Genomic DNA, 27,826 nt, shown 5'->3' on the forward strand with positions numbered 1-27,826 from the left:
GAAACTTAATTGAATGGTTTGATTTCAGGTCTGAATGTAGTTCCATCTTACGTTAGGTGAAAAGGATGGCGAGGTTGAACTGCATTATCTTTGGGTCCATTTTGGCCTATTGGATTACAGGACTGTCATTGATACTTAGATGACCTGTTGATGTTGAAATGTTTTTGGGTGATTCTTTCCAGGATCTCCAGCTGGCATGGACCTCAGCCGTTCCCGGGAACAGCCAGAGGCCACAGGTATTAGACCTTTCTCGGGTTCTCTGGGCTGGTGATAGGGTTGCCATTGCGTCCACCCTCCAAAGCAGCCCTTTTCTCCAGGGGAACTGATTTCTGCAGTCTGGAGATGAGCTGTTATTCCAGGGGATCCCCAGGTCTCACCTAGAGGCCAGCACCACTTGCTGGGAAATTCCCTCACAAATCCCCCCCCCCCCGCAGCTTCCCTATTTGGACCTCTTGAGGTAAAAGTCTTCCTTCCTTCCTTCCTTCCTTCCTTCCTTCCTTGCCTCCCCTGCCTAGTGGGGGTTAATTAAAGTTTTATATATATTTTAAATAATTTGTTAAACATTTATTAGGTGACATGACCATATATGGTCATGTCAACCTGCCCTCTCAATGGCCAATGATGTGCCTGGTGGGGTGGGAAGGGGAGAGGCCCTGGGTGGGTGTGTCCACAGCCATGCTTCCAAAGCATGTTCTGCACAATCTCACCACTTCTGGGGTTTCTCAAAGCCTGAAGAATATTTAAGGGGTTTCTCAACAAAAAAGGTGAACAACTGTTTCTGTTAGAGCAGAGTCTGAAAGCACATAAAAATGCTGTTTAAATCAATTAGGTTTTTAAAGACCAATTATATTATCCTTAAAAAAATTAAATCCTTCTTCCAGAAGTCCAAGATGTTTTGGCTGATGGCAATTCCAACACATCCCCTGAAATGGAAAACGTAGACAGTGCGGAAGATGCAAAAGAATATCATCTGGATAATGGAGGAGGGAGAGAGCGTAAGTGATTTGTGAAAATAGCATGTGGCACATAGGGGCAAAACTTTTATTCAAACTGATTGATCAATTAAAGATGTTTCAAACAGTTACAGAAGTGCTTTTCTTTCTTTCTTTCTTTCTTTCTTTCTTTCTTTCTTTCTTTCTTTCTTTCTTTCTTTCTTTCTTTCTTTCTTTCTTTCTTTCTTTCTTCCTTCCTTCCTTCCTTCCTTCCTTCCTTCCTTCCTTCCTTCCTTCCTTCCTGCCTGCCTGCCTGCCTGCCTGCCTGCCTGCCTGCCTGCCTGCCTGCCTGCCTGCCTGCCTGCCTGTCTGTCTGTCTGTCTGTCTGTCTGTCTGTCTGTCTGTCTTTCTGTCTTTCTGTCTTTCTGTCTTTCTTTCTTCCAACCCATGACATTTATCTTCCCTTTTTATGTGACTGAAAGTTTTCTTTGCTAACTTTTTGGGTGAATCTGGCAAGGAATCAGGAGAATTTGGCATCAGTTCTAAGCACTGGGCTTGCCAGCTCCTGTCTGGGAGCTTTCTAGGACTTTGGAAGTGATGTCTGAGGAGGGTAGAATTTGGGGTGGGCTTTCTCCTAGACTCTATGGTAGTTGTCTCCTTGCAGCTGGCACTTCCTTCACAGGACCCGGCCTTTGAGGTCCAGGGATCACTTTTTAATTCCAAGAGGACCCCCAGGCCCCACCTGGAAGCTGGCAATACTAATAAGAACGCATTCCTGGAAACCAACCCCATTCTGAGTTGACTTGCTTAGGATTACCCCCTTAGCCTGTTTGATCATCAAGGCAAGATTTTACTTGGGGAGTTTCCAAGCAGATTTCTTTGTAAGTCCCATAGAAATGAGTGGGTCCTGCTTCCAAGAAGCCCAACTCAGAAAGCTGTTTCTTCAGAGCTACAGGAGGGCTGCCTGAGGAGAGCGGGGTTTGACATGGGGTGGGGACTGATGGGTTATAATGCCATAGAGTCCCCCTTCAGAGTGGCCATTTTCTTCAGGTGCATTGGCCTTTGGACTGATCCAAAAGGGTCTTCTTATGTTCTTATCTGGGCAAGACCTTGGCCTCCATGCCCTGTTGTTGGCCCTCTGAAGGAACTGTGTGCTCACAGTGTGAGATAGGATGCTGGACTAGATGGTCTACTTGTCTGATCTGGCAGGGTTCTTCTGATGTTCTTATCAGGAGAAGGCCTCGGCCTCTATGCCCTGTTGCTGGCCCTCCGGAGGAACTGGTTGGCCACTGAGTGAGTCAGGATGCTGGACTAGGTAGACCACCGGTCTGACCAGCAGGGATTTCTCATCTTCTTTCTTGGAAATGCTGCAGTCCAATCTCAGGGTTGTCACCTCAATGAGAACTAGTTCTCGGGTTTCTGCTCTCTCCCCAGTCCTCTAAAAGAATTTCCATGCTCCTCTTGGCTCTCTGTCCTGCTGATTACTCAACATATGAAGCCAGTAGGGAAATGACACTTTTATCTCTTGTATCTGTGAAGGAAACAGGACAGCAACTGTCTATGCTGAGAGAAGAGATATGGGGCTGAGTAGATAACAGGAAGGCCGTGAACTTCTCCTTTCCCTCCCCCAAGCAGCGGCTCACAATGGCAGGACTGTCTTACAGACTCAAGACTACCTTGAAGGACTACCTTTAAAAAAGATTTTCTTTTAAAAAAATCTTTCACAAAAGAAGAATTCAGGACCAATTAGGGTTCTAGATCTGGGTGGGGAATACATGGAGGGAAGGTGGCTTGGAGTAGGGAGGGACATAGCAGAGTAGAATGGCATAGAGCCAATCAAGGAGAAGGGAGAAGAAACTTGTCCCAAAACCATGAATGAAGTACCCAGAGATTAAAGACATCAAAATATTCAAGCCTCATAATTCAGCTTCTCCAAATACAAAGTTAAGATAATCAATTTGACAAAACAACACATGCATTTATTACAAAACAATTAAAAACAATCTACAGGCCCAAATAATAGCCTCAAGATAGGATAAAATTATTCAGTAGTCTCATGTGTGACCCTGACCAAGCCTGTTTCTGATGAACGATCTTCTTCAGTGGTCAAATATACAAATTACACAATGGCTTCAGACTAAATTAATCAAGAAGAATTTCAAAAAGTTGGACCCGGTTGAAATTGTTCTGAAGGAAAAGTAAAGGAAGGAACAGACTTTGTATGACTGTGGGTTTAGGGAGGAATCTTAAAAGACTCTGTTTTCAAAATTCTCCCAAAGCAAAAGAGCCATTGGTGCAACGAAGAAGAATATTTATTGTTTGGGTTAAAAAAAAAATTCCCCATGCATTTTGCAAAGAGCTTCTTCGGGGGAATCCGTAATACAATATGCAGTTATAAGAGCTGAGTTCCTATCAAAGTTATTAATTAGCAAATGCAGAATGTGTTTTAAAATAAGTGTATAGTTAATAAGGATTTAAAAGCATAGTTAAAAAGATCGGTTACTTAGAACAGTTAGGACTTATCCCAGTCTCGTGATAAAAAGGAGAAAGAAAAATCCTCTAAAGCAGGGGTAGTCAACCTGTGGTCCTCCAGATGTCCATGGACTACAATTCCCATGAGCACCTGCCAGTGTTTGCTGGCAGGGGCTCATGGGAATTGTAGTCCATGGACATCTGGAGGACCACAGGTTGACTATCCCTGCTCTAAAGGCAAAAAGGATAAAATACCAAGCCCTATATTAGCAAGGTCTAGCATAACTTTGTTTTTGTGTGTGTGTTCATTCATTCATTCATTCATTCATTCATTCATTCATTCATTCATTCATTCATTCATTCATCAATCACATTTATAATCTGGTCCTATCAGCCCAGCTGTCTTAGGGCTGTTTACAACAGGGAAGGGTTAGCCCTGGATAAAACCCCTTGTAAGAATGAAATTTGTAAGAACAAAATTTGTACAAACGAATTTGTAAGAACGAAACGTTCTCTCAAGATTTGAGTTCTCCTAAAAGCAATCAATGTGTTTTTTTTTTAATTACACGAAGGAATTTTCTCTAGTTGAGGCTGTTCTTAAGAGTCACGCTTACATGTGTGTTGTGTGTTAAGTGCTGTCCGGTCTCTTCCGACGTATGATGACACTATAAATTAAAGACCTCCAAAGCATACTCCTGTTACGAGATATGCTCAAATCTAGTCAACTGAAGGCCATGACTTCCTATATAGAGGCAGTCCATCTCAGGTTGCCATCCTGTATATTGAACCCAGCCCTTCTAAACTTTTTTGCCATTGAGAAAACCCCTGAAACACCCTTTAGGCTTTGAGAAACCTCACAGAAACCTCACAGAACCTTTGAGAAGCCTCACAGGGTGTCTGTTGTGGGGAGAGGAATGGGAAGGTGACTGTAAGCTGCTTTGAGCCTCCTTCAGGTAGAGAAAAGTGGCATATAAGAGCTAACTCTTCTTCTTCTTCAGTAATCTCAGGGCTCTCTCAGCCTCCCCTCCCTCACAGGGTGTCTGTTGTGGGGGGAGGAATGGGAAGGCGACTGGAAGCCACTTTGAGACTCCTTCAGGTAGAGAAAAGCAGCCTATAAGAACCAACTCCTCCTCCTCCTCCTCCTCCTCCTCCTCCTCCTCCTCCTCCTTCTTCTCAAGGTTTGCCACCTTTCAGGTAGTAGTTGGAGATTTCCTGGGATTATAGTTGATCTCCAGGTGCTAGAGGCCAATCCACCTGGGAAAAATGGTGCTTGGGAAGGTGGAGTCTATGGAATGATTGGCTAGTGTGCTTTTCGGGGTGGACAAGAGGGAAGCCGAGCCGGAGGAATGTGCCAAAGGCTCGCTCAAGCACACGGCTGAGATTGCAGTCGCCACAGCCGGAGAAGAGCTGCTGCTTGGCTTGGAAGGAAGCTCTGCCTTTGTTATCAGAATATTACATCTCTCGTGTCTGCTAGTGGGACAAACAGGGGATTTCATGAAGAACTGAAAGGAAAGGAAAAATAACATAAAACAGAACACTGACTCCCTTTGAGCATGGCTTCTGATCTGAAATTCACAGCCTTTTCTCTCTCTGTGTCTTGTCTCTCTCGCCACATTCTGCACCAAAGGAAACCCAAGCTCTGGTCCCAGAAAGGCTGCACAACATTGAGAGACATTTCAATATGGTGTCGCTAGGGTTGGCAGCCTAGATGGAGCTCTCTTCTTATTACAACAGACCTCCAGGCAACCAGGATCCCTTCCCCTGGTAGGGCTTGGAGTGATCCCAGGATTACAGCTGCATCTCCAGACTTCTGAGATCAGTTCTCCTGCGGGAAGTGCCAGCTATGGAGAGCAGACTGTATGGTGTACCATAATATTTAGGAGAAACAGAAGTCCTAGAGTAATACCACATCCTGACTGAAATCCCATTGCTCGCCAAACCTGCTTTCTCCAAACCTTGTCTCCAAATCTCCCGGCAGGGTAGAGTGGGACATCAACATGGCAGTGTGTTTTCTTACTAAGTGCAATTTTGTTTTGCACCTATAATGTGAGTTAGCATTCTACCCAGAATCCTCCGCAACACGCCAGGAGTTCCCCGACAGGCACGTTCCTGCAGAAAGGGTTTCTTGAAGTTCGATGCTTCAAAAGCCTCTGACGTAGTCATCATCTCGTTGAAATGTCGTCGGGTACCTTTGAGGTTTTCCACAGTACAGTCCTCAGTCCTCAGTGGTTAAAAACCTTTTCCTGATTCTTTGTACCACCTGGCTTGTTGGTTTTGTTACCTGAGGGGCTTGGGGAGGGGAAGCCGGTGAGCTAAGCGTTCATGCTCGACAGGGAATTCAGAAAGCTCTGTTGCTATTTTGAGTGTGTGACAATTTCCACCAGGTGCAGTTTGCTGTCTGTTTAGGTTTATTGAGGCATTCAACCCTAGAAATGAGTTGTTTCAACCAAAACCCAAGAGGAGATCGAAATCCCCTCACATTCCACCCAGGGAGCATAGTGGCGTCGCCAGATAGGTTGAACCGGCACCATCTTTGCACCAACACCGTTTTGGAAAAACACAGTGCAAACCAGTTTGGTGGGCAATTGTGACTGCTCGGCACAAACTGCTCGGCACAAACTGAACTGACCGACTGATTGGCTGGCATCTGTCTTCCACCTTCAAAGGTGATAAATTCGATAGTCAAATGTGGTGAAATTAGTGGCATTCTGAATGATTACGCTGCCTGAGCAACTTAGGGAACAGGACTCTCTGGCTTGTGTCTAATGGCCGTCTGTTGAGAAGAGATAAAGACCTACCTTCCTGCAAGAAGAGATTCATAAAATAGATACATGTGTGTTTCTCCACATTCATGTCCGCAAGCAGTCTTCTCAGAATACCACTGCCAGAAGTCAACATCTGGGGAAAGCCTTAGCCTCTATGCCGTGTTGTAGGCCCTTCACCCAGTAGGCCACTGTGTGAGGGGATGCTGGACTAGATGGACTATTGGTCTAATCCATCAGGGCTCTTCTGATGTTCTTGTGAAGACCTAAGCCGCTATGGCCTGTTGTTTGCCATCCAGAGGCTGTGTGAATCCTCTGTATGAATAAAGACCAAATGAATCTATGCAAGTTCAATGAACAGTTTATTCATTTTATTTTATCTTTTATTTTTTTAAATTATATTTAATGAGGGACCCTCCTAAAAAGGAGTGTGCCAATTTCCAACAGACTAACAAACAGGTCCCGGTGAATTACCCTTGTCTCAGTATACTTCATCAGTGTATAATATAACAATCAATGGTCAGCCAAGGCTGAGTCCTTCCCCTGAGAGAACATAAGAAGAGTCTTCCAGAATTAGACCAGTAGTCCATCCAGTCCAGCATCCTGTCTCACAAAGTGGCCAGCAGACAGAGCACATGGAATGTGACAAGTAAACACCAAATGAATCTGTGTAGGGTCAATAAACAGTTTAATGAGGGAACCTCCTAACAGGAGTGTGGCAATTTCCAACAGACTAACCAACAGGTCCTGGTGAATTACCCTTGTTTCAGTGTACTTCTTCAGGGTAGAATATAACAATCAATGGATCAAATGAGATACAATGGCAAAAACTCTGTATTCTTGAGCTGTTGCAATTGCCACTACATTTCTATCTCAGATATGACTTAAGGGCAAAACAAATAAACAAACAAACAAACAAACAAACAAACTATCTTCCAACTTCCCCAATCCTTTGGCCATGTCTTTTGGGTGGACATGAGCTTTTTGTGAGCCAGCCATCAGCAATTCCTTCTTTTAAAGCTCTCTTGACCATGTTCTGGTCCACAAGTGCAGCATTTTCACAACAGCATGCAAGAGGTCCCAGAGATCTGTTGTGATAAGCCAATCCTGAAATCTGTAAAGCCCATATTTAGGCCCCAGTTGCCTTCTTGGCTTGGCATAATTTTTAAAGCATCAGATCTAAATATAGACGGCCTCCTTTTCTTCCTTTCTTGCACCAAGCTCTTAAATCTAATCAACTGCTGTCAAAATATTGTTAAACATCACTTTAAAAAAAAAAAGATAGTTAGGAAACAACCACACGCAAAATTACTATCTCTCTCATATCTCTTTGGAAGGAGAACGTCTGTCTGAGTGAACATCTGCAAGGATGAGGTCTTTTTATCTCCAAATTGCTCTAGCAAATCAGATACGTCGTTAACGCGTCACATTCTGATGATTCAGTTCCTTTCTTATCTAGATGGCTCCAGGCAGCTTTGTTCTTATTCTTTTTTTAAAAATCATGTCACCTAGAAGCAGAGGGTCCTACTGCTAGGATAAACGAGGGCAGAAGCACAGAACAGACACCCTTCCTGGCAGCCACCAAGTATTTCTAGAAAGTGGGCGGGGCTGGTGGGACTTTTGCTCAATAAGGCTTCTGATTGGCCATAGGAAATCTGATTGGCTGTACAGGTTTTTTAAAGCATTGATTAGCAGTTGCTGCCACAGCACAAGGATATTCACTGCATGACCGACACTTAGAGGTGGCAGCCATTTTATGGCTGGCTCCGCCTTATGAGGGAGCCATTTTATGTCAGCCATTTTGTGGTGGAGTCCATTGCGCTGTGTCAGAATTCCAGAGTTGCCCACAGGCTCAGACAGGTTGTGGAATCTCTGAGTTAGGGTGATCTAGGGTGCTGCATCACTGAATTCTTGTCTATCCTGTGGATGCTAATGGATCATAAAGCTTTCCAGGGAGTTTCCCCATAATGTGTTCTGCTCAAGCCTCAGTTGATTTCTAGAAGATGGAGGTGACCTTGATTTCAGACAAACCTCTTTGGTTGGTAAGAGTTTCCTTCACTCCCTGGGTCACTAGACAGCTAGAACTCATGGGAAGGGCTGAGAACACCAAGGGAAGGAAATTTTAGCTGGTTAAAATGCCACGGAGACCAACTTCCAAAGCAGCCATTTTCTCCAGAGGAACTGACTAGTTATCGTTCCAGGAGATCTACAGCTCCCCCCTGCAGGCTGTAGCAACTGGAAAATGATCTGTCATCATTGCCTGTAGGCAGAGAGCTGAAGAAAACAGGCAGTGAAGCATAAACTGCGCTGAAGATAACTATAGTCTTTATTCTTTACAGATTTCACAACGAAGAACTTGTCCAAATATCAAAGTGCCGAAATGTTTATCGGTTATCAAACATGCTTTCAGAAGCTCTCATCAGTGGCAGCTAATAAATTCATTGCCACTGATGAAAGCTTTTGAAAGCATGCTTCATAACCGGTATACGTTTGGCCACTTGCTTTGATATTTAGATCAGTTCTTCATTGTGAAATCTACAAGGAATAAATATGATCATTCAGGGATAATAAAGGAATAATTAGCTCCCACCCTTTTGGGAAACCCTTCCAGGGCTATCAAGAAACGCCAGGTTGTCATGTATCTCCGGTTGAGAAAGGCTGGTCTTTGCTATCAAATATTCTGCCAAAAGGCCAGGTATCTGGGAGTCTCGCAGTTTGTGCAGAGAACATCATCAAAACCTGCAGGAGAAAATTATAAAGAGGTTGTCTGAGAATACCCAACTATATCTTTTTTTAAAAAGACCTCCCTTTCTGTCTACCCATCAAGCAAAAAAATGTAACTTGCCTTTGAGTCATCTCTCACACTGCTGACTCATAGGCTGATTGAGATTTGCTTATTACCTCTTGATCCTCGTCTGTGATATTTGACCCAAGCCACATGCGTACTCTGCCCCCCTCCCATATTTTGTCTCTGCCCTATCAAGTTCTTATCATGCCTCTGATCTGGACACATCAGGGTAACAGAACAGTAAAAATTGGGGAGTAGAAGCTATTTGACAAAAATAGGGAGGAATGGTCTCTCTCATCCCAACCACTGTCCTCCTCAGACTTCGGGTGTTTCCCAACTCAGAACTGGCTGAAGAAGGCCAGAGGAGACAGATGTGGAGTTCTAGAAGACAAGTCATGTCTGGCTTCCCTTCAACCTGCTAGACAAAGCTCCTCTTGCTTTTTTTGGTGCTCCTCAAAATCTGGCATATTTTTGGCCCGGTGGTTGGGTAGGTCCTGAAAAAGGCGATTTTGGGATTGCATGTCGGCTGCAACCCCAAGAACTATAGAATATGAAAGAGGGGTATGCCTGGGCCTCTGTCCACTTTGGAAGACTTTGTATTGGATGCCAGCTCTGTGGAGCCCTCAAAAGTAGGCGGGGACACAGGTGTAGCCTTCAGGCCAAAACATTTGTCCACTTCTAGATGGAAGTCCCTCTTCTTTCTTCCTGTTTCATCTTTGCTTTTCTTTCTTTTCTCCTCTCTTCCAGTTAATGCTGTGAATTCAGGTAGGCGGAGTTTTTAAAAAGGTGATGGAGAAGGACCCCCCTCCCCCCATAGTAAACCTTAGAAAAACATAAGTGAGAATGGTTCTAAATGCCATTTTCAAAGGGAGAACAATATGGCCATCTTCTTCCTTCTGTCTCTTGGCTTTAGTTGCCAGCTTGGTGTCATGCTTAAGAGTGGCGGCTTCTAATCTGGTGAGCCGGGTTTGATTCCCCGCTCCTCCACATGCAGTCAGCTGGATGACCTTGGGCTAGTCACAGTCCCGATAGAGCTGTTCTCACAGAGTGGTAACATCAGGTTTTTCTCAGCCTCACCCCCCTCACAGGATGTCTGCTGTGGGGAGAGAAAGGGAAGGCAATCATAAGCCACTTTGAGACTCCAGGTAATGAAATGTGTGGAATTAAAACCAACTTCTCCTCCTCCTCCTCCTCCTCCTCCTCTTCTCCTCCTCCTCCTCATGCCGTCCTTCTTCCTGCCTCCATCTCCAGTCAAGGGTGAATATGCCGAAAAGGAAGAGTGCAATTTGAATCCAGAGCCGATGGAAACCCGAGAAGACCCTGGGTTCCTTTACAACTGCCGACAAGATTACGGCGAATATGAAAACATCAAGCTGGAGAGGCACTCTGGGCCCTACGACCTCGTCCGGTCGGCCAGCGGGAAGATGAGCTGTGACATCTGTGGGCTGGCCTGCGTCAGCATTAATGTCCTGACGGTTCACAAACGAAGCCACACCGGTAATTGCTCCTTAGGCCTTTCCTGGGTGAGAGCAAGGCCAAAAGCACCCGCTCAGAGGCTTTAACGCCAGAGAGTTCACATTCTCCTGGGAGGAAGGGCAGGGCCAGAGTGATGGGAGCGGAAGGGACCCCTTGCTCTCCCGCTAACCCTTGCATGCTTTCTCCCCTCTTGCGTGTGTCCTTTTCAAGGCGAGCGCCCCTTCCAGTGCAACCAGTGTGGGGCCTCCTTTACTCAGAAGGGCAACCTGCTCCGCCACGTTAAACTTCACACTGGGGAGAAGCCGTTCAAATGCCACCTGTGCAGTTACGCCTGCCAAAGGAGAGATGCCCTCACTGGTCACCTAAGGACGCATTCTGGTAAGCGGCTTCACGTATTTGCCTCCAGAGATTCAGGAGACAGGAGCTTACTGTCGGGAAGACAGACTTGAACAAAAACCCTTCGCTGAAATAAGAAGGAGTTTTATTTCTCGCAGATCATTCCAAGACGATACAAAGCTCAGAACTGAGGACAGATTCAAAAAGCAGTTCTTTTACCCCCAGCATTTCCCGCCCAAAACCGTCCTCATGGTTTTACCCAAGACAGAAAGCAATGCCAGGTGCCCTCTGGGCCCAGATCCAAACGTGATAACGTGTTCAGCGTTGGCCTTGAAGATAGCACTAGTTACAAACTACTGCATGGCAGACCGATCGAGGGTAAAATACGCAGAAGCAAAATGGCTACAGGCAGGCTAAGCAATAACTCAAGACAGAAGAAAATATGGAATGTTTACACAGATAGAATAAATAGTGGCAGTAATGATTAGATTCTGACAGAGACCAATGTATAGGGCCAGTTTAAGACACAAGATTCCTCTTCTTCTTTCTAGATCATTTCCCAAGAAGGCAGGAATTGAATAGAGACTAGTCAATTACTTCAGGCACAGAGTGAAATTGACTGATCCCATAGTAGCTCCTGCCACCTCTTATCACAAACAGGGTTTTTAAATTTATATATGTACGCATTCCTTCTATATGTACACAGATTGCGTTTCCCCGCCCTTAAAGATGTGCAGCTCAAACACAGGGAATATACAGTTTCTCCCCAAAAGGAGCACAACTTTGAGGAAAAGCTATAGAAGCAACCAAACGCAAGTTGTGCTGCGCCTTTGAAGGGCAGGTTTTTGGGTCTCCTGCAAGCATCGGGTAACCGCCTCATGTCACTGGTGTTAGAAAAAAAAATCCGGTTAAGGTCGCTCGTACGGAAAAGTCTTGTTTGAAGGGGAAAGGAAGTGGTAAGGGGGTGGATACACAGAATACAAGTGTTGGGTTGGATCCAGGTGAAATTTTCCGTCACCTGAGTGGAACTTTCCTGCCGCTTCCCGCCCTTCACTGCAGCCCAATAATCTCCATGAAATGCAATTCCTGGGTTTATGGAAATGGCCCTGAGGAATTGTATTTGGTGGGTCAGCCCCAGAAAGAGGGGGCTTCAAGGGAAATTGCCAATTTAGTCAAGTTCTAACCTGTTGTATTATTTTTCATAGTCGAAGTAGTTCAGCGGTAGAATGGGCTGCCTAAGGAGGTGGGGAGCTCCCCATCACTTGTGGTCTTCAAGAAGCAGCTGGACAGATATTTATCCTGGATTCCTGAGGCTGATCTTGCATTGAGCAGGGGGTGGGACTAGATGACCTGTAGGACCCCTTCCAATTCTATGAATCTGTTGATGGAGAAATAATTGCACTTTAACCTTACCATCTGTGTGTCAGATCTTGACAAAGAGGATTGACCAGATTTATGCTGTCGGGGACTGGGCCATTTCTTTCTCTGCCTCAGTTTTCTCCATCAGCAAAATGGGTATAATCCAGAGGAGGGCATATTCTGACTCCATCGTTGCTACCCTCAAATATTTAGGCTCATTAGACAACTGGGCACCTGCAATTTCCCTCCGGCCTTTGGTTTCACATTGAGGTCTCTTGCTGGGCAACCCTGAGAACAAACGGGGTTAAGACGATAAGCCCTTCTCCGTTTTTTGAAAGCAGGACGTGAGACTATAAGGAATATAGTCCTTATATAGCCTCTCTGTTTATCCACTCACCCTTTCTAGTGGAGAAACCGTTCAAGTGTGAATTCTGCGGGCGGAGTTACAAGCAAAGAAGCTCCTTGGAAGAGCATAAGGAGAGATGCCGGACCTACCTGCAGAACGCCAGTCTCGACGAAACAAGTGAGCACCTCGAGATGATTAAACGTTAACTGGGAAATTCAGAATTTAACAAATTCTAGCAGGAGGAGTATGGAACAGGCGGATTGTCTCCCTGATTAGGTCCCCTTTTTGTAACTGATGGGGGGTCCCAAAGCCTCCTGGGCATGCAGGGTCCATCTTATGCCCTGTGGCCACACTGTGGTTCTCCAGAGATGCATCCCATACCATCTACCTTCCAAGGTAGCTATTTACTCCAGGTGAACTGACCGCTGTTACCTGGAGATAGGGATGCCAGCCTCTAGGTGGGGCCTGGGGATCCCCTGGAATTGTAGTCATCTCCAGTCTCAAGAGATCAGTTCCCTGGGAGACAATGGCTGCTCTGGAGGGGGGAATTCAGACCCCACTGAGCTCCCCCTCTGCCCCAAATCCCGCCCACTCTTGGCTCCGCCCCCAAAGCCTCCAGGTATTTCCCAACCGGGAGCTGGAGACACTACCAGGATGGCAGCTGTAATCCCAGGAAACCTCCGGGAACGTTCAGCTCATGAGCTATGGATGTTTTTTTCTAAATCAAAACCACTGAGAGATTCCCAACAAGCGTAAGCCCCCCAATTTCAAGTTGTAAGGCCAAGTCTCGTATTTAAATGTTCCAGCTTGGTACAAAATTGGACAGTTTCTGGGGTGCATTTCATTGGATTGGATCCGACCCATTTTCTTTCCACTTGTGGGAAGTGGTGAAGGAGGGAGGCTAAACTGGGGATAATGGTGTGAATAGATGGGGAGGGGGGATGAGGTTGGATCCACCCCAAAATTTGCTCATTTCACCCCACCATGAGGCTTACCCATTTCATGTTGGGGCCTGGAGATCTTCTGGTATTACGACTGATCTGTAGACCACAGTTCCCCTGGAGAAGATGGCAGCTCTGGAGGGTGGACTTTTTGGCATTACACCCAAGCACTGCCCCTAAACCTCAAGAAATGGCCCTCCTGTGCATAGACCAGGTCACAATTTAGTAAGAAAAGAACGAAATGGCAAATTTAATTCTTCGTTCAGGTATAGGTCTGAGTTACCAAAAGGCAGAGGAAATCCATCTTCTGGGCCATAAACGGGGTATGTACTTGAGGGTTTCCAACTCCAGGTTGAGAAACACCTGGAGATTTGGGGGGAGGGGGTGGAGCCTGAGGAGGACAGAATTTGGGGAGGGATGTCAATGGGGTATAATGCCATGGGGACTTTCCTCCAGGGGAATTGATCACTGCCCCCTGGAGGTCAGTTGTAATAGCGGGAGGTCACCAGCTCCCAACTGGAGAAGAACGGAAAGGAGAAGAAGTGGAGGGTCTTGACTTCAATTGCACGCCCGTTTTCGATTCTTCTATTCGTTGTTTCATCATCTTTGGACTGATAGGATTTCGTTTGAGACCAACTCAAATCCTAGGACAACCTTAAGGTAGTTCATCCTTTCCCTAGACTACCAGGTACAAAATAGCATTTTCAGATTCGCTCTTAAGGCTATCAGCATTTGCTGCCTTGGACTACCCTTCTGGAATTTGCAACCGATGCAAAGGTTGACATTTGCAGAGCCACATGGCTGGGAAGGAGGGGAAACGCACGCAACCGCGGCGCCTGGGCTCCATCCGAGATGCTTATCGGAGCCGCCGACTTGTATTTTTTGTTCCATGCGCTATCCCTTGCTGACCACATCTTTTGGTGTGACAGGAAGCAATGCCTCCAGTTCGGGTCTCGCTTAGCGCTTTGAGGTTTTTAGTCCCCAGAAGGGCTCGCTCTGAAAAGTGTGAAACTGCGGGCTCCGTGGCGACAGAAGTCACACCGGGAACAGCTCAAATTGCCTCCAAGAACGCACACTTCACACTGTGGCCTTGCTAGAATGGAGGGCCAAAGGTGACACAGAGGAAAGGAAATATGAAATAGCCAGTTAGAAGGTGGGAAATGAATGGCTGGGCTTTTCCCATCGCCTTCCTTTCTTGCTGCATGGAGTTCCCCCTGCTATGTCCCCCTCCAGCCCCAAGCCAACCTTTCACCTTTCTGACGGCATCTGTACTTATTGTTGATATTCTATGTCTGTCCCCTTTTACATTCTCCTTGACCGTCTTGTGCGCTCACAGCAGCGGCTCACTAAATAGCTGGGATGGTGTTAGGAATATTTTGTAAGAGGACTCCACAACAATGACAAAAAGCAAGTCTGCTCACTTTAACTGGAGACCAAATGTTAGTTGTTTCATTGGTATGTTCGTTCTAGGGCCTCAGAGATGAGGATGTTGGTTTGCTTTTTACCTGCTCTTTTGTTTATGGTGTGCTACTGTAAGAAAACCGTAAAAGGAAAACTTTAAAGGTCAACTTTCCTTGAACAACGTGTGCTATTTATAATATTCTTTGTTACATCTTGCTTCTTCCTTTGGTTTTAAGTCTGTGTGTGGCTGACATGTTCAATGAGGTGTGGTAGTGCGCACGTGAAGAAATGTGTGCCCCCCCTCCAAGAGACCTGAGGCCTGCTGAACCTTGTGTTTGCCAAAACAAGCAAAGGTTAACTCGCCCAATTGCAGGTGTCCGTGCTTAAGGGCAGCCAGCTGGCTCACCTTGGGCTGGTCACAGTCCTCTTAGAGCTATTCTTATAGAGCAATTCGGTCAGAGCTCTCTCAGCCTCATCTTCTTGAGCCTGTGGGCTCATTTGGAATTCTAACATGGCATGGCAGGCACGGGGACAAGATGGCCACCAAAACATGGCTGTCCCAGGAGGCGGAGCCAGTTGCATGATTATTCCAACGGCTTAATATCAGTCATAGGGAGCAGATCCTTGTGGTAAGGCAGCCACTGGTGCCAAAGCAACTGTTACAAAATCACAGCCAATCAAATCTCCAATAATCAGAAGCCTACCTAGTTGGGCGTGGCCCTGACCACATCCTAAAAAACATCTGTCAAGAGCCAGAAAAGGTATTGCTGGATAGCATGGTACCCTCAGACACCACATGGGGGGATCTGTCTTAGAGTTCTGCTGCTTCCTTAGCCCCACAATTCTCCTTTGTCACCCTCAGCGGCTGGAGCTTTGTCCCGTCTCTCCCTTCAGATCCCTCCCCCAAACCCATCTTGTCGGCAATGCTTTTGGCTCATCCTCTGGGTCCCTTTCCTGTCCTGAAAAGAAAGCCCAGTTTCAGGCAGCTGCAGCCCCAGAAAAAACTGTTCTCTGTCACGCTCCCTCCCCCATGTGTGTGTGCCCTGCCTCCCCTTCCCTGCCACCTCCCTCTTTTTAAAAGCACCATGAGCAGGGACTCATATTAGTCCTTGCACCACGCCACTAAGGTGACCGCGTATCTCTCAATATCAATAGCCCTTTGGCCATGGCTGCCATCATGGTTTCGTTCACGTGCTTTTCCCCTTAGCCCGCGAGAGTGCCTGCCATCCGAGGGCTGAAGGTTTCCTCTTTGACTCTCTCTGCCTTTGAACTCTCTGGCCTGCCAGCAGGTGTCTTACAATCTTACTCAAAATCAAATGGAAATTTGAGCGGGAGGGGTGGGGTGGGGAGGGCCAAGATCCCCATCTGCAGTGTACAGTCTACCAGGTCCACTCCTGATGGTTCATTTGCAAGGGGATGGGTACAAATGAAGCAGTAATTCTGTGCGGTCCTTCTCTTTCTCTTTCTCTCTGTGAAGTTTTGGTCCCAGGTCTGCTGACCACATAGGTATGAGAATCTGGGGGGTGTCCACTAGAGCAGCAGTAGTCAACCTGTGGTCCTCCAGATGTTCATGGACTACAATTCCCATGAGCCCCTGCCAGCAAACGCTTAGGTTGACTAACCCTGCACTAGAGCAAGTTCTGTTCTGCTCTCCAGGTGAAGCCGTTGTGAGCAGGAACATGTTCTTCTCCCCTTCAACATGTTCATTTTTTGGTGTTTTCTGTTTCATCTGATCCCTCCCCCCCTCCCCGTCCCCCAATTTAGAAAGCGTGGAAGGAAGGCACGTCAAGGTCGAGATGGGCAGCGAACGGGCCCTGGTGCTGGACCGCTTAGCGAGCAACGTGGCCAAACGGAAAAGCTCCATGCCCCAGAAATTTATCGGTAAGCGCGTCCTCGGGACGGAATCTCTCTTGCGGGTCGTTTCTAATGCTTCTTCAGCAAAGCAGGATTCGAAAGTGCGTGTTCATCAGAGGCAAGAACCTCTCCTCTGTCACCTGCAGGAAATCGGGTTTGCTCACATCCAGAGTCCTGTGTCGTCTGGTCCCTTTGGTCACCGTGCTCATGAGAACAGAGAGGGCAGCTTTATGCATTTGCTTTGGTATCGCAGACCGCGTGTATCGCTAAAATGAATAGCGAAACTCTTGAAAGAGAGGGGGAAAGATTGGTTTCACTGGTTCCTAAACTGCAGGGTTATCGCATTGATTTCTGTTGAAGACGGTGGCACTTTCCCAAATAAATAGCCCCCTTCTAAAGAACTGTATATTGGAATGCCCATAGATCCTGGGGTGATGTGATGGAGATCCTTGGAGCTTCCATTGCTGAGTCTGTTCTTTCTTTCCGCATAGCCCTTGCTTAATAACAGGTCTGTCTGGTGGGCAGCTGTGTCCATTTGCACTTTGGGCAATCTCCTGGACGACTCTCTCAGTCGATTTAAAGGATGTTTCGTTCTGTCTATTAGCCGGTTAATTAGTTTGGTTGATGAGCCTTAAGCGAGTTAGCCGTTTCCAAAATCCGCTTTGAAAATATAAGCAGCCAATCGCGAAGGAGCAACATTTAACAAGATAAAGCTCAGGGTGAGAAGCGAAGGTCAACGTTAATATTTTCTTGGCTGTTCTACGTTCTCGTCAGGCGCCCTAGCCAAAGCAAAGTTGAGAAAGTATAAGTGATGGTCTCATTTATTCACAGCCCCACGATCCCAGTAATTAAAATTTGCGCTCGCCGAGCACAAAAAAGGCCCTGCAAATTAATCGACTCAATCTTTAGGTGATTCATCTTTTGGTTAAAGCAACTGAAAATTGCAGTGCTAGCGGGACTTTGCAAACCAGTTGCTGGATTGGGGCCATTCTCTGTAGTCGTTCTTACGAGATTTTAGAGGTATTTCTGTGAGTATAATTTATGTTTTGTAGAAGTAGGTTAATTTTCTTTCACTTCTGCTGTTTTTCGGGTGCTCGTTGTATGAATAATTAACTGAGAGCTTAGAAATGGATACAGAAGGGGTTGCTGGTCAATTAACAGCCAAATCAATTATTGTGCAAGGTTATCCATGAATTTGGGGAGGGGGGGGCTAATGTTATTGTGTGCCATAAAATACAGGCATTGTCCTTATTAGTACTAATAGCAGTTGTAGTTTCTCTCCCCCCCCCTCCATATTCTTTAAATTTACTGATGTTTGTATCATCGCAATATGATTCTTAGGAGATATTTCCATTAGCAGAATGACATTTATTGCAATTTGGAGCCAAAATTTATTGTGGCGTTTGGATATTCACGAAGGGACTGGGGGAGGGTGGGGGGTTGAATTTGGGGAAATAGCTGCAGCCACAATCCAAATTCCCTATCCAGCTGCTATTTGAGGAATCTGTTCATGCAACCCTTGACATCATGTCTAGGGACATGTAAACATTGCCTGTTTCCTTTAAGCTAGGCACATGACTTTGTTTTTGATCTATCCATTTTGTTTGTTTCTTTTTATGGCCTTTTTGAATGGCGTCTTTCTGTCACAAAGTGTTGGATGATATTTATATTAACCTTTCAACACCCGTTTTACTACCGAATCTCATTGTTTTGGTAAGGAAGCAGCCTGGTGCAATTTTGCAATTTGGTAAGGAAAAAGGCGGCTGCAGTTGACCATAAACGTAAGCCCAGCTTTCAAACTGAACCAGAATATTCACAATATATCCTGTAACTCCCCTGGTATCCTTTAGACCAGGCAATCTCAACTAGGGTTTCTTCTTTGTTTCCAGTGGAAGGAACCCTCCCAATGCAAAATAGCCTCAGAAATTAAAGATCTGCTCCCTGCCTTGGTGATTATATTTTTCCTGTTTGTAAAGCCATTCAAGATTTCCAAATGGGTCCTTGTGGCCTTGCCTCCAAGAGTGGATGGATGGACAGGTTGCATCCGTAAATCATTGTATCTCTCCCCAGTTTTCTGAAAATCTCTGATTTTTACACAACTCTGCTGTTAATAGGTCAAGCGTAGATTGTTTTTCTGGTCACATGAAGAAGAAGAAGAGTTGGTTCTATGCTGCTTTTCTCTACCCGAAGGAGTCTCCAAGCGGCTTACAGTCGCCTTCCCTTTCCTCTCCCCACAACAGACACCCTGTGAGGTGGGTTGAGGCTGAGAGAGCCCTGAGATTACTGCTCGGTCAGAACAGCTTTATCAGTGCCATGGCAAGGCCAAGGTCACCCAGCTGGCTGCATGTGGGGGAGTGAGGGATCAAACCCGGCTCACCAGATTATACGTCGACGCTCCTAACCAATACACCAAGCTGGCTCTCATGGAAATGCTACTGAAAGTTTGCTCTTAACAAATTAGGGGGCAGACTCCCAAGACTCAATCTTAGCACGGATTGTTATTGCACGTTGGAGTTTCAGACTAGCCGGAGGGGGGGGGAAATACAATGCACCGGTTTTTATCCCAGAGCAAACGGATTCCTCCCCCTCCCCTTTTTGTATCAGGTATTTGAACAAGCAACCGTAAGCGGTTTCTGGGTTGCTGCATTTTTATCAGATCTTAAGCTGCTGGAGTCCTCTGACTAACTGCAGTTATCTCTCCTCCTCCAACGAAAATCAAATTGGCCTTAAAAGTTTTCCTCCAGCCTTTGCACAAGCGGGGAGCACGGAACACAATTGTTCACCGTTTGGGAGGTTGGCGAGACAAGAGTCAGCCAGGCCGGTGTGAAACAGGATGAGGGTGTTATGTTTGGTTTAATAAAATCAGAGTCCAGTGACACCTTGAAGACCAACAAAGATTTATTCAAGGCGTGAGCTTTCGAGTGCAAGCACCTTTTGTCAGACTATGATCTTCTTACATGACAGGGAATATATAGCAAAAATCAATTCAGTTTAGTTCAGTTCAGTTTAGTAAGAGAACTCCTGCTCCCCTTTTAGCTTAAAGTCTAAATACAGGGGTGGCCATACTGTGGCTCTCCAGTGGTGCATGGACTACAATTCCCATGAGCCCCTGCCAGAAATTTCAAAACCCAGAGCTGGCAATCCTCTTTTATTGTGAGTCCCATCAGTGCCAAAAGATAAGGAACCTTTTCCAGCTGGGCTCTATTTGATAAACAGACAAAGGGTGAGGAGTAAATGAATGGCTTTGAACCAGTCCTGTCAAAGCATGAATAAACATGAGATGCAGTATGGGGGAAAGCATCCTAAATGTATCCAGATCTGCCCCTGCCCTGAAATGTCACACACGTGCACCATTTGATTGTTCTTTTTTTAACTGCTCTTGATCACCGCCGAAAAGGCGCCCTGGTTTTCTGGGTCATCTTGTGGTGTGCCACCTGTGATTAACATGCAGAAGTAGGTGCAGCTGCCGTGACCCTATTATGTATCCCGAGGGGGCAAGGGAACAGGTGAGAACGGAACTTTCCCTATTGCACTGACTCAACCCTTCCAGTTTGGGGTTTGAGTTTGGCAGCAGGGGGGTGGTGGGAAGCATTCAGATTTCCCTTCTGCCAGATTTTCGTAGACACACCAAATATTGGCCCTCCGTATGCTCCACGCTGCTTCTCAGAGACGTTTCCAGGGCAGAGAATGGCAGGACCAGCACCCAGTGGTGCCTGTGAGCCTTCCCCAGTGTGGTGGGACAGGGGAGAGACACATTTTTTCCCACTGCCAAGCAACTCTTGGCTTAAGGTTGCCTAACTGTCGTGCTTCATATTGTAACAGGGGCAGTGCTCAATGTTTGCCTGTCACATTTTGGTTAAAATTGGAAACCTACTTTGGAATATTTGAGTATGCAAGAGTAACATTCCCCCTTCAAAAATCTCTATAAGCAAGGGACAAGATCCAGCGTCAGTCAGTCAGTCAGTCAGTCGGTCGGTCGGTCGGTCGGTCGGTCGGTCGGTCGGTCGGTCGGTCGGTCGGTCGGTCGGTCGGTCGGTCGGTCAGTCAGTCAGTCAGTCAAATCAGAGTCCAGTAGCACCTTTAAGACCAACAAAGATTTATTCAAGGCATGATTTTATTCAGTCAGTCAGTCAGTCAGTCAGTCAGTCAGTCAGTCAGTCAGTCAGTCAGTCAGTCAGTCAGTCAGTCAGTCAGTCAGTCTTTCTTTCTTTCTTTCTTTCTTTCTTTCTTTCTTTCTTTCTTTCTTTCTTTCTTTCTTTCTTTCTTTCTTTCTTTCTTTCTTTCTTTCTTTCTTTCTTTCTTTCTTTCTTTCTTTCTTTCTTTCTTTCTTTCTTTCTTTCTTTCTTTCTTTCTGGTGGCTCTACCTCCTGTGCATTCAAACCCCATGTGTGATTCAAACCCCCTATTTATCCAGGGACCAGTCTCCAGTGTGGCCATCATAAAGAGAACGTATATCGGCCCGGTCTTAGAAACCAACCTCTGCAGGTACATCCGGGATGCCTGTGCATTTGGCGCAAGGTGTGAACAGGGCTAGCGATAGATCCCCTGTCCTTTTCCCAGCACGGTTCGGAGGGGCCGTGCAAACGCCGCGTGGTGCGCCCATCAGAATGGGGGGTGTTGCTGCCCCTGCAATTTCAAAACAAAGGGAAGGCAACACGAGAACTCTCAGCGTCCCTTGAAGTCCTCGCCGAAGAATTTTCTTGAATTTGCCTTTTGTAGAAGTGGCGTTATGAGTCACAGAGAAATGTCAAGCTGCAGGGGGGATTTTTTCTTCTTCTTTGATTGTTGTTGCACGATTCCTTTGAACTCTCTGATGGAGCCCAAGGTTTGCGCCTCCGTCTCAAGCGAGGTCCTGCAGAAACGTGAGCGGGTGGTTTCATTCCTGTCCACAGCCGCGCCTGGCGAGTTTCAGGATCCTTGACTCATAGAGCCGACAACGATAACCATCTCGGGGGTTTGACGTTCAAGTTTCGATCGGCTGGGAGGATGTGAACGTTTTTGTGCCTGGTGTTTTCTGAGGGCCAAGGAGGAGTGTTACTGGGTGTCGGGCTGGAAATGCATGGAGATTTGGGGGCAGAGCCTGGAGGTGGTGGGGTTTGGGGAGGGGAGGGAGGCCAGCATGGTAATAGTCCACCTTCCAAAGCAGCTCCTTTCTCCAGGGCTTCTTGTAAAAATGGGATATCTCTCTGCCTTGTTGTTGACCCTCCAGAGGAACTGGTTGACCACTGTAAGAGACAGGATGATGGACCAGATGGACCCCTGGTCTGGCCCATCAGGGGTCTTCTGAGGTCCTCATCAGGGGAAGGCCTCGGCCTCTCTGCCTTGTTGTTGGCCCTCCAGAGGATCTGGCTGGCCCCTGTGTGAGGCAAGATGCTGGACTAGACGGACCTCTGGCCTGATCCAGCAGGGCTGTTCTGATGTTTGAATGAAGGCCTCAGCTTCTGTGTCCTGTTATTGGCCCTTTATTGGAACTGGCTGGCTTCTGTGTGAGACAGGATGCTGAACTAGGTGGACCTCTGGTCTGATCCAGCAGGGCTCTTCTGGTGTTCGAATGAAGGCCATGGCCTCTCTGCCCTCTTGTTGGTCCTGCCGCTGTGTCGGGGACCATGCCCACTTTGTTGTGGGTCATCTTTTTGGAAAGGTCAGACTAAAACAAGTTTCTGGACACAGACAGTGGGCAGTTACTAAACAATGCTGTATGGGAGCTCGCCCCACCTAAAAAAATTCCCCACCTGTTTGGAAGAAAATGTGGAGTGGAAGATCTGTGTGGAAGTTCCCATGCCCCTAAATTTAAAATCTGGTTGAATCAGCAATATTGGAAGTGAGATTCTCATCACAGCAAGAAAGCTCAGCTTTCATTTCAACAGCATTTGAACGGCCTAGGAACAGATTTGCATGGTCATCTCGCCCGATAGATGGTTAACAAATTTTAAAAAACATATAAACAATTAATTAACACCCACCTATTCAGGAAACCCTTCCAGGGTTCTCAAGAAACCCCAGGGTTGTGAAGAAAGCCTGCTCTTAAAAGTACTTTCCCTATCACAAATCGCCAACTTATCTGACATCACGTGTGTGGGAGTTCGAGGGCCTTGTATTTACAGGAAGAGTCCCTGTGGAAGGCCATGTGCAGTGTGGGAGAGGACAAAGGGAGAGGAGGGATCAGAGGGCAGCTTCCAGGTTAAGACATAAAGGAGGCAACAGGAGTATCTTTCTTTTTTACTGCAGGTGAGAAACGGCACAGCTTCGAGATGAATTACAGCCCAGGCTTCATGTATGAGAAGGAGAGGGACCCCGGGCTGCAGGGCCGCATAGTGGAGCCAGCCATCGGCTACCTTGGTGCCGATGCCCTGCGTCCTCTCGTGCAGACTTCAACGGCTCCGACTTCTGAGATGGTTCCTGTGATCAGCAGCCTGTACCCCCTCGTGCTCACCCGCAATGAAGCACCCAACGGCAGCCCGCAGGATCTGGAGAAGGGCCATGCCCAAATGAGGGACAAGACCACATCTTCTGAAAGGGATCTCTCTCCAAACAACAGTGGCCAAGATTCCACTGACTCAGACAGCAACCAAGACGAACACCAGAGCCATGCCTACCATCAAGGCCCACTGGGTCCTCCACCTTCCCTGCAGGCTCATAACGGACTTCTGTCCTTCAAGGAGCATGCTAGGGTATATGACTTGTTCCGACCGCCCCCAGTCTGTCCCCGGGACATCTTGAAGGTCTTCAACAAGGAAGGGGAGCCCATTGGCGTCTATCGATGCGACCACTGTTGGGTCCTCTTCTTGGATTACGTGATGTTCACCATCCATATGGGATGCCACGGCTTCCGTGACCCTTTTGAGTGCAACGTGTGCGGCCACAGAAGCCACAACAAATATGAGTTCTCCTCCCACATAGTCCGTGGCGAGCACAGCATAGGACTAAAATGAAACACCTGCATCATGGGTTGTGTTTTCTTTGGGGTGGGAGGAAGACGCTGAGTGCATGTCTACACCTGCAACCTTTAAACTCGTCTGAACATAATTTAAGCACTGCGGCTTCTACCATAACCTCCCTGGGAAAGATGGGTTTGTTAGGTTGTTGTTCATACTTCATTAACATCCTAGCGGTGTGATCCTCAGCAGAGTCAAGCCCTTCTCAGTCCATTGAAGTCAATGAGTTCAGAAGGGCACAACTCTGTTTAAGGCAACCCAGCAGATTTTATTACAGTATTAACAGTGCGATCCTAAGGAGAGATGATGGTTTAAATCCATGGAAACCAGTGAGCTTAGAATGACAACTCCATTTAGGAGTGCGCTGCTGATCTTTGTAGGATTAGAGCCCCCAGGATCCCTGAGTCAAGAGAGTTAATTTAGTTGGGCATCTGTAGTGTAGACACATCTTAAACAATCTCAACAGTGGTGTCTTCAATATTTTTTCGATATCACTGATAATGTAACAGTTCCGCGACCTCTGCATCATATGTTGAAACTGTCTGAAGTCTCAAGCCCCCCCCATTCCTCTTTGTTTCTCAACCCAATGAGTTAACATTTTTTCATATATTCCAAGACCTACGACCAATTCAGTAGGAGGTAGCAAATTTTCCTGGTTTTGTTAGCACTATCCTATGTAGAGTTATACCCACCTAAGTTCATTTAAGTCAATGGAGCTAGGGTATAACTTGGTTTAGGACTTCTCAGGGTATCGTTTCATGTTGCAGGTGTCCAGACCTCAGAGACAGTCTTTGGCAACTACATTTAAAAGGACCAAGCAGTAGGCAAAAGGAAAACCTCTACCTGAGATCCTTGAGAGCTGCTACCAGTCAGAGCAGACAATACTTTTAGCTTGATAGGCCAATAGTCCATAAAAATAGCTTCATTAGGGAGGGGTTGTGGTTCAGCAGTAGAGCATCTGCTTTGCATGCAGAAGGTCCTAGGTTCAAACTCTAGTTTTAGGAAGGAATTAGGTAGGAGGTGATAAGAACAACCTTCACCTGAGACCTTGGAGAACTGCTGCCAATCAGAGTACATATGACTGATCTTGACAGACACCTTCCAAGGAAGTTTCATGTTTACCCTTACATATATACATTAAAAAGTCTTCCTATGAAAGGACAACGTGTGTAAGAAAATATTATCCTTTCCCTAACTTGCTGCTTTTATATGTGTGAGGAACTTTTTAATGTGGTGAAACATTTTGTTTGATGTACTGTCTGATGTGGTACAGTCCAGCTCTACAACTTCACTTTGCAAATTGTATAAGCTGGCCATGGAAGATGGCATCAAAAAGAATCAAGGGCTGAAAATCTCCTGGGCCCATAACCTTGTTGGCAGAATGTCAATACCACACATTGCCTTTTCAAATAGAATCCTACTTGACACCCCTCCCCAAATGATTTCTAGCCCCACACTTTTTTGTTGTTGTTGCCTGCTGTGAATACTCACATTTCTGTATCTATTGTTCTGGGAGGAGGAGGTGCATGTGTTGGCACAGCCACATTACACATTAAACAGCTTGTTTGTAGCAGAGTATAAGACTTGAGTTTCCTGGTCAGCATCGAGGGTGCTAAAAGTGGTACTTGTAGCATTAAGGACATAAGAGAAGTCATGTGGGATCAAGTCAGTGGCCCATTCACTCCAACATTTGGTGTTATACAATGGCCACAACCCAAGTGCCCTCAGGAGGTCCACCAGCAGGGCCAGAATTCCAGAAGCCTTCCCACTGCCCCTCTCCCCTGTCCTGAAGTACCAAGAATACAGAGCAACACTGCCCTGCACATAGAGTTTTATGTGCCCAAGATATAGTGTTTCATGGTAACCTTGTGGCTAGTAGCCATTCATGGACCTCTGCTCCAGATGTTTATCCAATCCTGTCTTGAAACTGTCCACACTTGTAGCACCAAGAAGACAGAAAATCATGGCTCTGGACACAGTGTTCCTTCTCTACCTTGTGGCTAATAGCCACCAATGGATCTCTGCTCCAGATGTTTATCCAACCCCCTCTTGAAGCTGTCTTTGCTTGTAGCTTGATAAAGTTTGTAAAAATATTGCTAACAATAGTTTGGTGGCCTTTGTCTCCAAGCATGGGCATGTATACACATGTGCAGTAACTGACCTGGTTTCAAATTGCACATGGCTATTTTTATAGGAGCATCTCTGTTTCTAATCAGCTCATCAATAGACAGGGCTGAGACAGAATGGAGTCCTTGGGGGTGGGGTTCTGGAAGACCTGTGCCCATCCTGCACACCTTGGATCATGCACTTTCAGTGGGCTTTTGCAGCTGGATTTTCCTGTGCGGATCAGGAAAACCTAAAGTGCAGCCTGTGCATTGAAAGTGCATTGAAAGTGCATTATTCAACTTATGCATAATAGACCTAGGGCTCTTCAAAGCCTTTGCGTATCTAATTTCAGTCAGACATCATAGGAGAAAAGTGGATGCTTTTGTGAGCTGCCGATCCTTCCCCTTTGCTGTAGCAGCTTCGGGAGCCAGGTTTTGATCTTTTGAAACTGTGCCGGTGTGAAAAGAATGATCTTCCCTCCTTCCCTCTTTCCCTCCCAGTGTGGCCTCAATCCAAACAGCTAAAACTGCCATTTAAAAGATCACACGCTCCAGGGCATCTCACCTTCCCTTTGGCGCTTACGCACGAGTACTGAGTTTCTATCTCAAGTCTGTTGCCCCTTCTGTGTCCCCACCCCACCCACCCACCCACCATGCAGAAAGAGGAAAGCTGTCTCCCCTCCCCTCCAGATCCTTGCTGTCTTCCAGGCTTTCACTGCGCTGAATGTGATGACATTTGAGTCAGAGCCGGCACAATCTGCCCTGTGCCCTGTCCAATTTTTACAAATGGCACTGCCACTTGGGTCGAGCGAAAGGTGAAATGAAGCCAGCAGTTGCCTTCAGTTCCCCTGGTAGCTACCGTTCTCCTCCCCCATGGCTTTAGCCTTGGGGTGGCGAAACGGGACTGTGTTGTTACTTTTTACCCTGCCAGAAAGCCCAGCTGGATTCCCACCCCAGGGACTGAAATGCATCACTTCATTTTCCAACTCTCCAGGCAAAATCGGAGACGGCCACGTAGGCAGAACATCTGAGCCATTCTGAATGAGCTTCGGCAAGGCTGATGATGTTTTCCAAAAGCGTGGGAGGTGGGGTGGGGTTGGGAATTCCAAGCGTTGCAGAATGATCCCTCCCCAGATCTGCTGTAAAGTCATATTTCAGTCTGAGTTAGGAAGTTTCTGACGGTCAAAAACCAATGAAGACATCTGAAGGCGGAAGAGCCATCTTTTTGTTGAACGTGAAACTCCTGAGTTGGGTGGAAGGGGCAGGAGAGCCAGTGGATCCCTTCTTGGACCCCACTTGAGTGAATTCTAGCCTCAGATTGGGAGAACCCCGTTCAAGACAAAGTCTTTGCAAGAGGCAAGCCTCTACAAGCGACATTTTGAGATTCCAGAGCTATGGATTCGGTTGCACTGCCCGCATTTCGGCTTGCAAAGATCCTTGTGTGTGCACTTGGCTCCTTTGCCCAATGGCTCCTCAAAAGGGGACCACGGAGAGATGCTACCAGTCTGAGCAGACAGTTTTGTGGGACTAAGGGTCTGATTTGCATGGGGCAGCTTCAAGTGTTCATGCCTGCACAATTCTTCTGAGCCCACTGACTTCAGTAGACCAGGGTTCCCCACCTTCTCAGCATGGTGACTCCCAAGCCTCAAAATACTTGGCGTGGTAAACCCATCCAGTGTTGACCCAAGATTTCTCGGGATCTCAGGCAAACCAGGACCTTGGCGGCCATCGAGTTCAGCATTCCATTTCCGACAGGGGTCAGCCAGATGTTGATGCGAAAACAACCATTGCACAAAGGGCACATCTGCCCAGCGCATGAGTCCCAAGCAGGGGGCATTCCCACATACACGGAGGTTAAATGCCAGCTGCTGACCACCTTCTCCTTCACCACCCCAAACGCTAATCCCCCCACCCACGATTCTAAGAAACTCACTCTGGCAATCATCGGATGCTTTTTAATTTTCGGCTCCAGCCCAGCCTGGTGGATGGAGCTGCCAGCAAATATCTGGGCCTGACCGGCAGTCAAACTTTTGTAGAGTCAACAAAATAGTTCTCCCACCAGGCATATGGTTGAGGGCAAAGTCTGCACCCATTAACACGTTGTTCTGTTTGGATCACA

At 46.7% G+C, this 27,826-nt stretch overlaps 1 protein-coding gene across 1 annotated transcript in view; it reads left to right on the top strand.

The window, feature by feature from the left end:
• The window catches only part of IKZF3 (IKAROS family zinc finger 3), a 31,981-nt gene extending 5,625 nt beyond the window's left edge, over nt 1-26,356 (top strand). Inside the window, exons 2-8 of the mRNA XM_077314900.1 lie at nt 183-236; nt 882-995; nt 10,206-10,451; nt 10,641-10,808; nt 12,532-12,648; nt 16,578-16,694; nt 22,896-26,356. Of these exons, the coding sequence (XP_077171015.1) occupies nt 183-236; nt 882-995; nt 10,206-10,451; nt 10,641-10,808; nt 12,532-12,648; nt 16,578-16,694; nt 22,896-23,599 (1,520 nt within the window). The 3' untranslated portion in view covers nt 23,600-26,356. The remainder of the gene's footprint in view (nt 1-182; nt 237-881; nt 996-10,205; nt 10,452-10,640; nt 10,809-12,531; nt 12,649-16,577; nt 16,695-22,895) is intronic.
• Nucleotides 26,357-27,826: the final 1,470 nt, after the last annotated feature.

The sequence above is a fragment of the Paroedura picta genome, chromosome 16, assembly GCF_049243985.1.
Source record: "Paroedura picta isolate Pp20150507F chromosome 16, Ppicta_v3.0, whole genome shotgun sequence".
NCBI classification, from domain to species: Eukaryota; Metazoa; Chordata; class Lepidosauria; order Squamata; family Gekkonidae; genus Paroedura; species Paroedura picta.